Source organism: Chelon labrosus, assembly GCF_963514085.1.
Source record: "Chelon labrosus genome assembly, chromosome: 24".
Classification (NCBI taxonomy): domain Eukaryota; kingdom Metazoa; phylum Chordata; class Actinopteri; order Mugiliformes; family Mugilidae; genus Chelon; species Chelon labrosus.
The window spans coordinates 4,179,651-4,194,589 of NC_140357.1; the positions used below are offsets into that span (position 1 = coordinate 4,179,651).

At 43.1% G+C, this 14,939-nt stretch overlaps 2 protein-coding genes across 2 annotated transcripts; one reads left to right on the top strand and one right to left on the bottom strand.

Annotated features, from left to right (window-relative positions):
* Positions 1–5,765: 5,765 nt before the first annotated feature.
* On the bottom strand, positions 5,766–11,434 carry gpr180 (G protein-coupled receptor 180). Its single transcript, XM_084574483.1, has 10 exons — positions 11,222–11,434; positions 10,430–10,573; positions 10,207–10,301; positions 9,994–10,099; positions 9,462–9,642; positions 9,278–9,327; positions 8,944–9,101; positions 8,635–8,832; positions 8,464–8,541; positions 5,766–8,292 (listed from the first exon to the last, which is right to left on the bottom strand). The coding sequence occupies exons 1-10, from the start codon at positions 11,358–11,360 to the stop codon at positions 8,137–8,139; spliced, it is 1,305 nt and encodes a 434-aa protein (XP_084430609.1). The 5' UTR covers positions 11,361–11,434; the 3' UTR covers positions 5,766–8,136.
* A 223-nt stretch (positions 11,435–11,657) lies between these two features.
* Positions 11,658–14,895, top strand: tgds (TDP-glucose 4,6-dehydratase). Its single transcript, XM_084574639.1, has 12 exons — positions 11,658–12,205; positions 12,371–12,437; positions 12,525–12,593; positions 12,672–12,762; positions 12,850–12,998; positions 13,078–13,176; positions 13,363–13,422; positions 13,732–13,775; positions 13,865–14,030; positions 14,133–14,188; positions 14,365–14,462; positions 14,548–14,895. Exons 1-12 carry the CDS (start codon positions 12,159–12,161, stop codon positions 14,604–14,606), a joined length of 1,005 nt encoding a protein of 334 aa, XP_084430765.1. The 5' UTR covers positions 11,658–12,158; the 3' UTR covers positions 14,607–14,895.
* Positions 14,896–14,939: the final 44 nt, after the last annotated feature.

Here is a 14,939-nt window from a genome sequence, read left to right on the forward strand (position 1 = left end):
AGTGTTATTCACTTCAAAGTTTGAACTGAGAAACTTAATTGGTCTTAATGTTGTGGCTGATCGGTATATATACATATGAACCCACCCTGTTTCCAAAAGAAAGTATACTAATTCAATGATGTTAAACATTTGATTGATTCTAAATTAAATACAAGGTTTACATGACTGTCAAATAACTGCATTATGTTTGGAAACAGGGTTTTAGAGCTAATTTACCGACTAATATTTATGTTCGAATTTACCTCATATTTACATCAAAGGGGCAGCTGCCACTATGGTCTCTTTCCTGGAGCATCTTCTTAATCACGTTGCGTATCCTGGTCAAAAAGATTTCATTTCCTTTTCTGGTGAAGTGCACTCCGTCTGGTAGAAACACCGAGTGGTCAATGTGTCTCAGGAGGGGGTGTTCGATAACTTCACAGCTAAAGCAGCCAGCAGCCTTTCTCATCCATCTGTTGACGGCCTTCCTGTCGTTACTGATCCATTCGTTATGGTTATTGTGCCCTGTGTGACTTCAGAGCAGAAGTCGGTTTCAAACTGTCGAACAAGTCACATTTCTCGTCAGTGCCCACTCTTTTTTGAGGTCTGACGACGATTCCTGACACGGGAACGGATGCGTGCACGGTCATCTCATGGGGTAGAAAGACGTTTCCTGCCTCGACCAGCTTGCAGTTTGGTAGTAAGTAAACAAGGGTGGTCTAATAATTTTTTCTATTACTGTGGGATGAACGCATTTGAGATAAAAAAAAAAAAGAAAGAAGAAAAAATATAAATAAAATTAAAACTAAGGCACATGACAAATGTACATAAAGTGGCTGGTGCAGCCCCTGAGTTGCATTGGTGCAACATAAGAGAGGAGGGGACAGAGCAGGTACTGAGAGTTGAGCTTCCTGACAGCCTGGTGTATGAAGCTGTCCTTGAGTCTGTGATCCTGGTCTCCTCCCTGATGGCAGCAGACTGAGGAAGTCGGTGGGTGTGATCACCTGCACAGCCCTGTGGAGGAGACGGGTATTGTACTGTAGATGTCCTGGAGGGAAGGGAGAGAGGCACTGATTATCTTCTCAGCTGCTCTGACTATTACGGCAGGACGCCGTGCCACTCAGTGATGCAGCCGGTCAGGAGGCTCTCAGTGGTGTCTCTGGAGGACGTTCACATAATCGGGGCATGATCTGGTTTTCCTGAGTTTGCAGAGGAAGCAGAGGCGCTGTTGATCCTTCTTTGCCAGTGATGCGGTGTTGGTAGTCCAGGAGAGGTTCTCTTTGACTTGCACACACAGGAACTTGGTGCTGCTCCCCCTCTGCACAGCAGCACAGTTGATGATCAGAGGAGCATGCTGGGAACGCGCTCTCCGAATTATTTAAGTTTCATCGCTCCTCCTCCTCCTCCTCTGGTTGTTTCCGGGTTGGTGTTTTAGTTGTCACCGTCAGATCGCTGCTTCTTCTCTCCCGACGAAGGAAAACTCTCGCTAATGTTTCGTTCTTCTTCTTCTACCTGGTGTCGCTTTGTATCGGTGGAGACAATCTGTTTTCGTGTTGACGAACGATCTGTGTTCGTGTTGATGAACAAACTGCGTTCACCTGCGCAGGTGAGTCTGACAGCCGCTGTTTACCTCTGATTCATTTAGCTGACTGACTTTTAGAAAAATAAAGGATTTAAATGTGGAAAACGCAAGAAAAACGGAGACACGTGTTGCTGCTCTGCTGTTTCCACTTTCAGATAATTCGATGCAATCCAGCTTCATGTGGATTAATCCGCCAAGTAGTCCCCAAAGCAACAAATTGGTTGTTGTGTTTGTTCAGTTAGTTATTTCTGTTTGGGAGCTGTTTAAGATAAGATGCAGCTTTATTGAAGAGGAATTTCTGAATTGTCGCTGAAATAGAATGAAACAAAATAAAATTAATGAGTCTAAATATAGAATTGATTGGAAAATAAATATACCAACTGTAAGACAGTACAGAAGCTTGAAGACAAACTATGAAACTGTTTAGATATAAACAAACTGATGAAGGTAGAGCATTTCTAAGGAGCTCCATGAAACCCCTGAACATGGTCTAGAAATTAAAGTGTTGAGCCTCCTTCTGTAAAAGCATCTGTAATTTGAGAAACTGTAGATAAACAGTACGTCTGTATGTCTAATATTTCATACTTTCCATCATCCAGGAACAAATGATCAGAGTTATTTGTTTGACATGGAACGTCCTTTGTTTGTGGCTTCACATAATTCTTTTGAAACATATTTTTCTAAAGATACCAGACTTAAAGGCTGAGAAGTGAGATACAGAGTTCTTTTATTTGCTGTGTTTGAGTCTTTCTGCGGCACAGTGTTGAAGTCAGTTCTTGTTATTAGTTATTAGTTCTTGTCATCTATACTGAGTTGGGTCAATTTTTTTAAGATAACTGAAGTTAGTGTAAGTTCATAACTCCTTGATGTCAGTGTTTCAGAGCTTTGTGTCTCTGTGTCCTCTGACAGGATGTTTCCTTCTTCTTTTCTTTCCAGATGAAAACTGAAGACGAGTCGTGGTCAGACTTCGTCACCTTCTCGTACTGTACCTTTCCTCAGAGCTGGTCTCATCATGAGCTTCACAGAGAAACTTTGGGACTTCAGGTCAGCACAGTCACCTCAGAAACAACAAAGAAACTAAGAGTCACAGATTTCTTTTTATTAAATGTTAAACTGAATCTCCTCAGTGACTCTTACTTTAAAACTAAATTATTTAAGAATGTGATTCTTCGGATGTGATTTAATGTTTGTGTTAATGTTTGTGTTAAAAAATAAAAAAAATAAAAGCTATTTATTTAAGAAACTGATTCATGAGTTTTAACTAAAGAATGAAAGTTTTGATGTTTGATGGATTAAAAGCTCCTGTTCATAATATTGTGACTGATGTCCGTCTGAGGCTTTAAAAGGATGTTTGCCTGTTGTTCACCATGCCACTCAGGTGTGGTGGTGAAATTTTCTAAGTTCAGCTCCAGGTCAGTCAGTAACCTGAAGAGACTCCTGCACCCAGAGGAAGGATGGCCTTCACCACCTGAGTCACTTGTGTTGTGGATCTGAATCAGTGGACTCTCGAATCAATGATTCGGGAGCTGTTGACTCGAGTCATCTGAGTCAGGAGTCTGAGTCAAAGAGCCGAAAAAACGGGAAGACCGGTGATCGATCCCCGACCTCCTGAGTGCAAACCCTTTACTTTACCACTACACTAAAAGCCATCTGCTCGCTGGGTCGTGCCTGGAGTGGGGTAGTTGCCTTTTTTGAGCTTTTGGCCACTCACACCAGAAATAGAAGTTCCAAATTTTATATTTTCAGTTGAGAAGTAGCTCGGTGCGTTAAAAAGCAGCCTCCGAATCTGGAGGTTGCAGGTTCGAGACCAGGTTTTGATATAAACGTATTTCATGGTCACTAAAAAATAAAAGAGTTCCCTGTGGGACTCGAACCCACAGTCTCTGTACTCCCAACCCTTCTTCTTACTCCCTGAGCTATTTGCTCACAAAAATTTCATGTTTTTTAGTTATACTTGTCATCTAATTTTGGCCAAAAAACTTCAAAATTTTGAAAAAAATGGCTCCGCCTCCCACAGACTCCGCCTCCTCGAGGAGCCGTTCAACTCACGGCTCACTGAGCCGTTCAGTCTGCAACTCCTGCTGCTGCTCCTGCTCCAACTCCAACTCCAGGATCATACCCACACCTGAAGACTCTCCTCAGAGTCATCCAGCCGACCACAGACACTGCTCTGTACTTTGTAATGTAGAGGCTTTGAGTGTTGAAGACTGAAGCCAGTCTCAGTGTTGTTTGAGTTCATGTGGTAAAAGCAGCATTCAGAAACTCTCAGGACTGAACACACCACTCTGTTACATCTTTAAATGAAGATATTTGTTAAAAATTTTGAACTAATTTAAAATCTAAATTTAATTTAGATTTTAGAGTTTCACACTGGACAGAAGCAAGTGAAAGCAAACAAATAACATCTTTACAGTATGTGGAAGAAAATATTTAATATAATTACAAAGATTCGACACAAAGCTGTCGCCAAACAAATACCATGTTGTATTTATACAAATAAGCAACATTTGGATGTGATACAGATAACGTTTGTGAAAGTTGAGTCGACAACATCTGGCAAATTATAAATCGATGCAGAGTCGCCTCTACAAAAAAAAATAAAGTCCTTCATCCTCGTCTCGGCTCGCGACGGTTTCTACTGCGACTTCCTCTTCTAAAAACCTGGTTCAGTCAAACGTTTATACAAGATATACAAAACAGTTCCCGTATGCAGCCAACGTCCTGACGCACAAGAAGGTTCTTCTGCTGCCGACAGTCAGGAGTCTGGCTCATGTTGACAGAGTGAAGTGAAGTGTCTTGGTGACCTAAGGAAGAAGGAAGAAAAACTGTCAGATAGATCGCAATCCCTTCAATCATTATGACGGGGCTGTTTCTGAATAGTCACTTACTGCAAAAGAGTCTAGTCCGATCAGGCACAACATTATAACCACCTGCCTAATATTATATAGAGAATGGACATGGGCCTTCTGAGGTCCTATGGGTTAAGATGCACCTCCATCCAATAAATAACAGCACAATATGCACTGACCATCCCCATTTATCATTCTAGCTTTTTCCAGTGCACAAACAGTTCGAGAAATATTTGTTTACAGCGACACACCTGTCCGCAGCAGCATCTTCTGCTCAGTCCACCTTCAAGTTGTCGATGAGCTCCTGCGCCTGTTGGGCCAGCCTCCTCTTCTCAGCCTGCTCCTTCTTCAGGGCCTTCTCTATCTTATTGCTCTGGTAGATCTTCACCCCGGCGAACGCCAGACACAGCAGCAGTGTCTTCAGGGCGAGGATGTACAAGAGGACGGGCACGTTGTCCAAAACCTTGAAGGGAGGGGGAAAACAAGAGTTGTTCAGATTTGTTTGCAACCGGCGGTTTCCATTTATGTCCTGCGAAGAAGAGAAAGCTCTGGAACAGTCAGGGACCTTGGAGATGATGTTTCCCCCTCCCCTCTCACCCATCAGAGGCTTCAGCTGTCAAGGTGAAAGTTAATTTGGTCACAGAGAGGAGGAGGAAGAGGAGGAGTGTACCAGAGAAGCAGCTGCACGCCATGTGTATTCTGGGCTTGTTGTTGTTCTCATTCTCACCAAACCTCATTCAAAAAATATCATAATGTACAAATTTCCGTACACAGTCACCTAACTTTAACACCACTTGCCAGGTTCCCAAAATGCTACAAAACACATATTAATTCGGCACAAATACAATTCATAAGGAGACAATAATGCCCGAATAACAATAAATATATCTGTGGCTAGCGAAATAAGAAGTGTGTTAGCAGCAGCTGTTGCAGATAGCACGAGACGCTGTGGTAGCGTTAGCTCCATGCTAGCGAGAGTTGAGACAAATCGCGACAAATCAGTCTAAACGGAATCAGCAATTTACTGATATTATAACATAAAGTCTACAACGCGATGCACTGTGGCGTATTTACCTTCCAGTTGATCATTTTCGCGACAGTAGCGTTGACGTTCTTGTTCTCTTTGACAGCTCGAGTTTGGTTTTTAATGTTCGTTGGAAGAAGGCGGGGCTTGCATAGTGACTGACCAATAGAGATGCGATATGTTGTTGACGTTATCCGTGCTGCATTCAAAAACTCATTGATAAAGGAACGTTTCGAACGAAGGGTTTAATTTTGACAAGATCTGTTTAGCGTCAACCTTTACGACAATGTTAAATGCTCAGTTGAAGATCAGTGTTGCTTGATAACGGTAAATACGTCGAGGAAGAAATATTATACATTATAATATCATCGCGCAATAGTTTATCTGCGTGTTAGGGTTAGGGTTGTACAAGTTCCGTACATGTGCCGCACGTGCACTCACCGTCACGGTGGCCGAGAGGTTAAGGCGTTGGACTCGAAATCCAATGGGGTTTCCCCGCACAGGTTCGAATCCTGTTCGTGACGATTTTTCATTTATACCATTTTGTGTTCTAATGTAAATGTAGATATTTTGGGCCGTGTGGATTTGTACATACACTTTACCGTGATTTTGCTGTTTGTACAGTGTTAGCCTTTCCTCATATAAACAAATATACAAAACTAGCACAGTAATTGTAGTCTCAGTGATTACAGTACAAAGGACAGTTTACTTTGAAAAAGATTTTATTACCTTATCACCTTATTACAGTTGGCATGATCACAGGTCTAACATTTCCACAGGTCATAAAAATATGAATATTTAATATATGCAAACTGAAGTGTGCAAAGTGAACACTACAACTACAACAACAAAAAAAAAAAGTAAATAAATGCAACAATTTAAGGATCCGCTATTAAACACACAGTACAGTCAGAGGCCTCAGATTTATGAGATTATCATTGTTGGACAAACTTACAGAAAGCATCCACTTGCACACCATACAGTGTGCATACAGTACATTCTGCAAATAAACACTGGCACTGATTAAGTGCAACCCAATCTACAACATGATCTAAAAGAACACATCAGGCTGAACTTGCTGAACCACCCACAAAGGCTCATTATTCAAGTATAATGTTGTAATTAAGTTTATTATATTAATTTATTCAAGGCCAGTGGCTCAGCAAGAAGGGTTCTGTACATATTTAAAAACATTATTAAGGGAAACTTAAGTCTGTGTGTTCTTTTAAATGTTAATTTTATAACTTCTGTTGTGTTCAATGAATAGACCACTAGGAGGTGCTACTGAGCAACGTTGGGAGAGTGGTTTTGCGACCTTTAACACACTTACTCTGTATATTGTTGTTTTGGCAGCTGTAAACAAAAGTTATGCATGGCTGTAGCCTCAAATGTTTTTAGTGATGGGGTTGACTTATATAATATGGCTGAAGTTTGTTGTGAGCTCCTGAAAAAGCCAGCTTTGTTCTTCAGTTAACCTTATGAAAGACCTGGATCCATGTGGGTTAACATGAAACTTAACGTGCATCTTTCTGTAAACATTTCAGTATTTAGCAGACAACAAATGCTACTAAGTAAGCGAATAATAGCGATTGTGATTCACTGAAATAAAATCAAACTGTAAACGTCAGTAACACAAGATCTGTTGTCCAGATATTCACTAACTGATAAATAGTTGATGAATAAATACATAACCTGTCAGTTTAAGTGGGGACTTCATTGTTCTGTAGTAATGAACCTCACTTACAGTAATAATTTGACCAAATAAGAATGGTCACGTAGAGTTGGGAACATAACTGGAATGTATTTACACAGTGAAATACTTTTAAAGCCATCGGGCAGCTTTTTTGGTTCCTCTGGATCTGCCTTTACAATGAAGAATAAGTCATGCAGTGTGTCTCCAGCTACGTACAGCTTACAGGATTTCAAAGGTTCGGGTTTCACATGCTCTGATCGACGCCGTGAGCGAAGAAACGATTTAAGGTACAGCTTGTATGTGGAGTCCATGCTGATATCCATCAAGCTCTGTGCAACCTTAATTGTTCCATTCTTTATACACTCATCTTCCTCTTTAGTCCACCTGTTTATCCACTAACATCTCAACCTTAACACATACTCCACCATCTATCACCTTCCTGCCAACAATTACCACGAGAATAGCAGAGAAATAAACTATATCCTTAAAGACACTTCCTTTTTTTTTTTTTTTATCTCTCAAACTTTCTGTTTGGTAATTTGTCAGTCCGTCACACTAAACAAATCCCTACATCCCTAAACTTTCCATCTATACCAATCTGGGCTCCTTGAAGCCCAAACAACCGTCTCTACTCTCTGAGATTGCTTCCTTTTTCTATCTCTCCAGCTGATGCAGCCTTCCTCTGGATGCAGTCTTCATTCATCCTTCTGTTCCTTATTTTCAGATTGTACTTTGGCTGTTAGTTACTCTACTCCTGCTCAGCAACCTTGCTGCTGGTCCCAGTCAAAAATAATAGAGGTAGGGTGTTGCTTTAATTCTCTCGCTATGCTTCCCTGGTAACTTGCTTCCTAGTGGCTATCACTGTTCTTCAAGGAAACCGTTAACAGCAAAGGAGAACCGTTCCCCTCAGTCTCTCTCACCTGACACAGAGGGAGGTTAGGAGAGGAGAAGCCTCAGCGTAGCAGCGTGTCCTCCCTCGCTCGCGGTGATCAGGCAAACTGCCACGTGCTCAGTAGCGCCCCCTGTGGTTCGTTCTGGACATGGTGAGCGGCAGAGACACGGAGGAGAGAGAGGACACCTCCCAGTAAAGAGAGCGGGACAAGAAGAGCTGGTAGAGGACCACCATGGAGATGGACTGGCAGAGGATCACACCGATAGTCACCACCTGCGGACAAGGAAGACGAGTCAGCGGCTGGGTGGAGGTTGTGGAGTGTCTGAAGTATTACAGCAGACTCTCCGCTAATGAATACACATTTATATCTCTGGAAAATACATTAAACTTGCAAAAGCTACTAGATTATTTTCAAAGAAGATAACTTCAATTGTGCTTCCAAACCTTCTCCTTCTGGTGCTCGTTGAAGACTACAGACATGAGGACGAGGACAGGATGACAGAGGAACCACAGGAAGCATCCCTGCAGAGAGACCAAAAGGACAACATGAGGAGCCGCGCTGCAGGTTAAGTAATTGTTTACCTGGCGGCGGTTTTGATTTACAGCGTGGTTTACCTTGGCAAAGGTGAGGTAGAAGTCTCTCTTGAGGGTGCTCCTCTCCGTGGAGATGATCTGGTAGAGGATGGAGGCCAGCAGGAGGGCCAGGCCCACTCTCAGGGCTATGAGGAGGAGACCCGCCAGGCTCTGCTGGACGTGGTAGCTGTGATGCTCGCTCTCGGAGTCTGAATACTGCTCCCACAGCAGCAGCACCGCCTGAAAATGACAGTTTAACAGCTCAAATACACCCTTGAAGAATATCAGACTTTTACTTTAACTCCCTCTTTAATCTGAACCATTTTTAGACCAGATTTCAGTTTTGCGTACCTGTGTAACGACCCCACCAACAGCGACAGCCGTGGACGCTGGAGACTGCTCCCACTGCAGAGGCCTGGACTGTGGTTTCCTTCCTCGACTCAGAGTCCAGCCCATACAAAGACTCAGCAACATGTACAGCATGGACACCTGGGACACCATATCCCAGACTGCACGGGGAGCGAAAGAGTGGAAGAGAAGAGGGGATATGAATTAACACCGACATCAGAGAAGCTCCTCTTTCTCTTATTAGGCGGGGCGAGGTGATGGATACAAATCTAAATCGAATAAAACCTTTGGACGGCATTAAGATTTAAGAGTGAGGTTAGAAAATATGATGACATACACTCTGCCAGGCTGCCCATCAGTGGAATACCAATACCATCTCTGGAGTACCTGCAGAGAAAACACTAGTGCATTCATTTACACTGTACAAAAGCATAAAAACAATGTTTTAATACAAAGATGCACATGTACTTTGTCCAATCTGGTCTTAATATTGCAGCTGCATGTCTCTGTGCTCAATCTACCTGGCCAGGTGGATGTAGTTGCAGAGAGCGGAGCAGCCCTGCAACGCCAGCGCCGTTGTCAGCACCTTGAGGACCGTGTGCATGGGGCCTCCTTTCTTCAGAGCCTGGAGCAGGGGCTGGACGTAGATGCAGCAGGCTATGAAGTAGGCCAGCAGCAAGAGGAAGTAGAAGCTGTGGAGGCCTGGGAGAAAGTAAAACGTGTCAAGAGCGAACGGTCCATCCGACGCGAAACACGCAGATCCCTCGGGACAAAACCCCGGCCTCCAGTTACAGCGCAAGTACAATGGAATTATCCGGCGCAGATTTGATATCGCCTCTGGCAAGCCGTTATGCGCATTATGTCTTTTAAATATTTGACACAGGCATCTCTTTAATAGCTTCAGACACTGATTTTAAAGGGAAAAGGTCGGAGTTTGCAACGCCCTGCTTTCATTTGCTATACACGTCCTTAAATCTGGATCAAGTTTTCACATCACAGAGCTGAACGATGCCCTAATGTGTGACCGTGATGGGAGTACTCAAGATGTCTGACCTGCCTCCTCTGCACTGAAGTGCTCCAGAGGGTTTCCAGCTGAGTCTGCGTTAAACAGCAGGACAGTAAAACTGAGATCAGCATGAGAGGGAATCACTGCACCTTCCTAAAGAAAAACAGAAAATAAACAATTACTTTTTCACTCTAAGTGTTGTTGTTACGCAAGCCATGTGTTAATGAGCTCCCGGAATAACAAATCTACGGTGCCGTTACCTCACACGTATACCTGTCGGCATACAGGACCTGCCAGGCCGTGGGGAACGACTGGTGAGGAATCGTCTGGTTGTGTTCTTCTTGACTTAGAGAAACTGAAGCGGGAGGAGGGAGAGGGCAAACACACAGAGAAGAAGAGTGAGGAGGACAGATCAACATGGCTGCCTCGCATCCATCACATGTCGAGACTGAATTGTGTCAGTCATCGCTGGTCATTACTTACTGGTGAAGTGGGCTTTGGAGAGCCTCTCGGAGCAGCTGAGGTTGTCCAGGTCCGAGTCCATGTCCTGATACAGAAGCAGTCTGGACTCCTTCTCGGTGGCCAGGGGAGAGTTGTCCAGACGGCACACGCACAGGCCACTGCCACCTAGAAAGAATATGAACGGTGAAAATCGTGACAAGCTAACTGATCCACGACTACTGTGTTGTTGTTCTTTCACATTGTGGTTTCAGACCGTCTAAACTTTCTAAAGGAACTGATTAAGATGAGATTAGGTTTTCAAATAAGCAGATAAGCAACAGGAAGACGGTTGCTTTCAGGGGCCCCTGGACTTGTGGGTCCTCATGGTAGTTTCCTGCTTTGCCTCAGCCTCGTTTCTACCCATAAACCCTTGCGTTTTAGATATGATTAATTCCACTTCTTAGATACTCTGGCTTTGATTTTTTTTTTCTTGACCTCCCTCCACCACAGACTGGCCTCAAACTATTTCAGAGTCTACAAATTCAGAGTTTTGAGGCCAATTGAAGTCTTCTGGTGGCTCTTTTTAACATTCATACTACTGTTAAAGACTACATAAAGAGTCCTGGAGCAGTTACTGAAATACTTAGTTGAGAACATTTTTAAATGAAAAATAAAATTAAATAAAATTACGACACGGTTGTTATTTTAAATTGGCTTTAAATGAGCCAAAAAAAAACTCAAAAAACAGTAAAAGAATTAAACGTACGTTATGACTCCGTGTTAACTAATCTTTGCCCTGTTGAAATGACACGTTAGCAACATCAGCATCGTTACCTTGGTACATGAATTTAGTGATGAACTGGCCCTTCTCCTGTCTCGCCGCTTCGCTCTTAAAAAGTCCCGTCACAGTTTTCCCAGAAGCCTGCGGACCGAACAGCACCAGAGCCACAAGCGTGGCTATTAAATACGACATTATTCCCCCCCGTGCAGGTTAACGGTATCGACAAATAAACGGTAGCTAATCAATTCAATGAGCCACGAAGCCAGAAGTAAACCAGCTGCGCCAAGTAGCCCAAAGTTACCAAGGATGAAACAGGAAGTCGGATGTTTCTGCCCTCAAATTAAAACCTAATTTGTGAGTAAATGCGGGGAAAATTTTGTATTTGAGCGCATAATGACACATACAACAAATTGTTATATATCAAACTGAAGAAAAAAAATTCAATAGTTTCTATTAAACTAACCTTTTTAACACCCGTTCCTTTTATGTACCCGTGCTTCATCGTTCAGAACATGAGGGATTTTAAACAGTAATATTTGACTAATTAAAACTATATAAACTATTAAAAAGCAGCTGTATACTTCTAAATTTAACATTCTAACTGAAGTTGCACGTTCAATCTTTCTACTTTGGAAAAAACTAACCGGAAATGCCATTTTCATTTAAGCCTACTTGACACTGTTGTCTTACGCAGTGAGCTTCGCTGCGTCACACACAAGAGCCAATCATGGAGTAGAAAGCGGTTAACGTGCGATCCAATGGACGCCCATTTTCAACGTGTCAACACTGCCGTAAACAGCCGGAGACTGTCGTACACCACACAAAGTAAACTACTGTGCGGAAGAACATAAAGAACAACTGTTCTTCCAGTTATTTAGCCAACTAACCGGCTCGGCAAGGGATTATACAGTATGTACACCGAATAAAGATGCCGTTATTATGTGCGTAGGAGACCTTAAGGTGAGCTGACAGCTGACGGAAGACCAGAGGATGGACTTTAACAGGACTGTTTTGGTGACAGGAGGCTATGGATTCATGTGAGTTCACATGTCAATTACAGCTCGTTAATCATTCCATTCATTTCTCATCTATTAAATAATGACTAAAGCTAAATAGAGAGTTGTATTTTTAGCACAAACAACATTAGATTTAGTGTTGTCAAATAATGCAGATGGCAAAACTCATCATCCTTCTGATTCCAGTGGCTCTCATCTGGTGTGCTCACTGGTCAACAGACATCCAGGATGGAGGATTATTAACCTGGATAATGTAAGCCAGATATATCCTTACACTTCACTTCCTAAAACTCTATGTCAAGGAGTGAATATTTATGTGACTGTCCGATCTCTCTTCTAGTTTGACTACTGCTGCAGCCACAGGAGTCTGGAGAGCATTGAAGACAAAACAAACTACACCTTCATCAGGGTAAGAGCTGAAAGCAGCCTCAATCTTGTATTCTATATTATCATTTTCCCTACACACACGGACTGCGTTCTTCAACAGGGGGATGTGTGCAACTCTCGGCTGGTAAACCACATCTTCAACACAGAAAACATTGACGTCGTCTTCCACCTGGCAGCCAAAACGCACGTCGGTGAGCACCGCTTGTTAAAAACTAGCGCCACACTTTCACACACCTGCATAAGCCTCAGCTTCCTCCACCCTTATCTCGTTCCCTCAGAGTCCTCTTTTGAGTCACCCTCCAGTTTCCAGCGCTCAAACGTTGAGGGGACCAGGGTTTTGCTGGGAGCTGCCCATCAGGCCCGACACCGGCCGCAGCGCTTCATCTACGTCAGCACTGATGAAGTGTACGGAGCCGGCCTGGACGAGGTCAGGGGGGTCTGTTTGTGTTTCTGGTTGCGTTGATGAATTGTTGGGTTTATTTATGGGTTACTGGTTTTCTCTGCAGGTGTTTGACGAGAGCAGTCCGATGAAGCCCTCCAACCCTTATGCTGCCACTAAAGCAGCTGCAGAGTACCTGGTCAGATCTTACTGGGACCAGTATAAGGTAGACATATTAAAATCCCTCAGTGCCAGCTTGTGAAATGGGGATATGCCAGTTTTTTTTGTCGTATGTGAAAGTAAACTTTATATTTTTGGCCTTTTCTTTCACTGACGTTTAAATTTTTCTGCCTAAATGGCCAAATCAAGAAAATAACCTTCAGAATAATAACAGCTATTCGTCTGTTACCAGTTCCCCGTCATCATTACCAGGAGCAACAACATCTATGGGCCCAGACAGTACACAGAGAAGGTATTTACCAGACTTCACTAAAGATAGAAATTGCACCGAGTGACGTGTGCAGGGTTATGAAGTAGTTTTTTGTGTAGCACAAGAGCTGTTCTTACCTGTGAGGAAGCCTGTGTCTGGGGGACTGCTGGGGAATGTATTCTGCATTTCCAAACTGAAAAATTAAACCAGTTAACTGCGAGATTGACATAACAAGGTTGGACGATCACTGAGCTTTTAACCGATTGTCTTCTTCTGAGTGTAAACCGGTTTACCTTCTGCTGGATTTGCATCTCCTCCAGGCTTTTCAATCAATCTATCTTGATCTTTCAGGTCATTCCAAGGTTCCTCACCCTCTTGCAAATGAACAAGAAATGGTACGTTCGCTTCAGGATTTGTTTTCATAAAAATAATCAAGAGAGAAACGGCTTCACAGTAAAAACCTTGCCCGCCCTCTCTGCCGCAGCACCATCCAGGGAACTCTCCCCAAGTCCCGCCACTTCCTGTTCGTCAGCGACGCCGTCGACGCCTTCCTGCTGGTCCTGGAGAAAGGGACCCTGGGAGAAATCTACAACGTGGGGACGAGCTGCGAGATTCCCATCGTGCAGCTGGCCAGGGAGCTTGTTAGGATGGTGGGTGGGGGAGCTGCTGGCTCTGAAAACTTTTAAGATGTTTAAACTGGAAAGGAAAACCCCATTAGTGTCAGATACAGTCTTTTTTTTTTTTTTTAATAGGTCAAAGATGTGCCTGATGAGGAAGTGAATAACTGGCTGGAGTTTGTGCCAGACAGGTGAGTAGATACTCTACTACTCTCCTTCTATCTTAAAATTTATGACACCATTAAAGTGTAAAATACTCTATTAAAAGATCTATTAAACAAAGAGCTGGCTCATATTCACATAAACACTAGAGAAATATCCTAACCTCTTGATTCTTCTACGTAAAACATTAACCTCTGCTGTCTAGGCCGCGAGTCGACCTGCGCTACCCCATCACATGTGAGAAGCTGCAGCAGCTGGGCTGGAGAGCCGAGGTGTCCTGGGCTGAGGGCATCAGACACACTGGTACAGCAGCACATACACGGGCCTCTAAAAACACGACGAAGAGAATTTAATACAGTGTAAACATTGATTCTTTTCTGTTTCACAGTCAAATGGTACCAAGATAACCCAAACTTCTGGTCGGATGTAAGCGAGGAGCGTCGATGACTGTAGGACCAAACCGGACCTGGAAGCAACCGCACTTTATCTTAATTACTGACGTAGCTGAGGTTGACAAACACATTGCTTAGATAATTAATCATTTTAAACTAATATTGTGGAGGTAAACAGAAACCTTGACAATGCTTGTGTCAAACCGCGGCATCGCAGTTCTTCTACAGGGTTGAGCTCAGGCTCATGTTTTATTTTCATTATTCCTCTCACTGTGATTTATCTGAAGTTTTTCATCAGATAGCCTTTGAATTTCGCAATTAAATGGCACGTTTTACAATAAAACTCACAATTCTTGTTCTGTTTGGAGGTTTCTTCCCAGGGTTGATC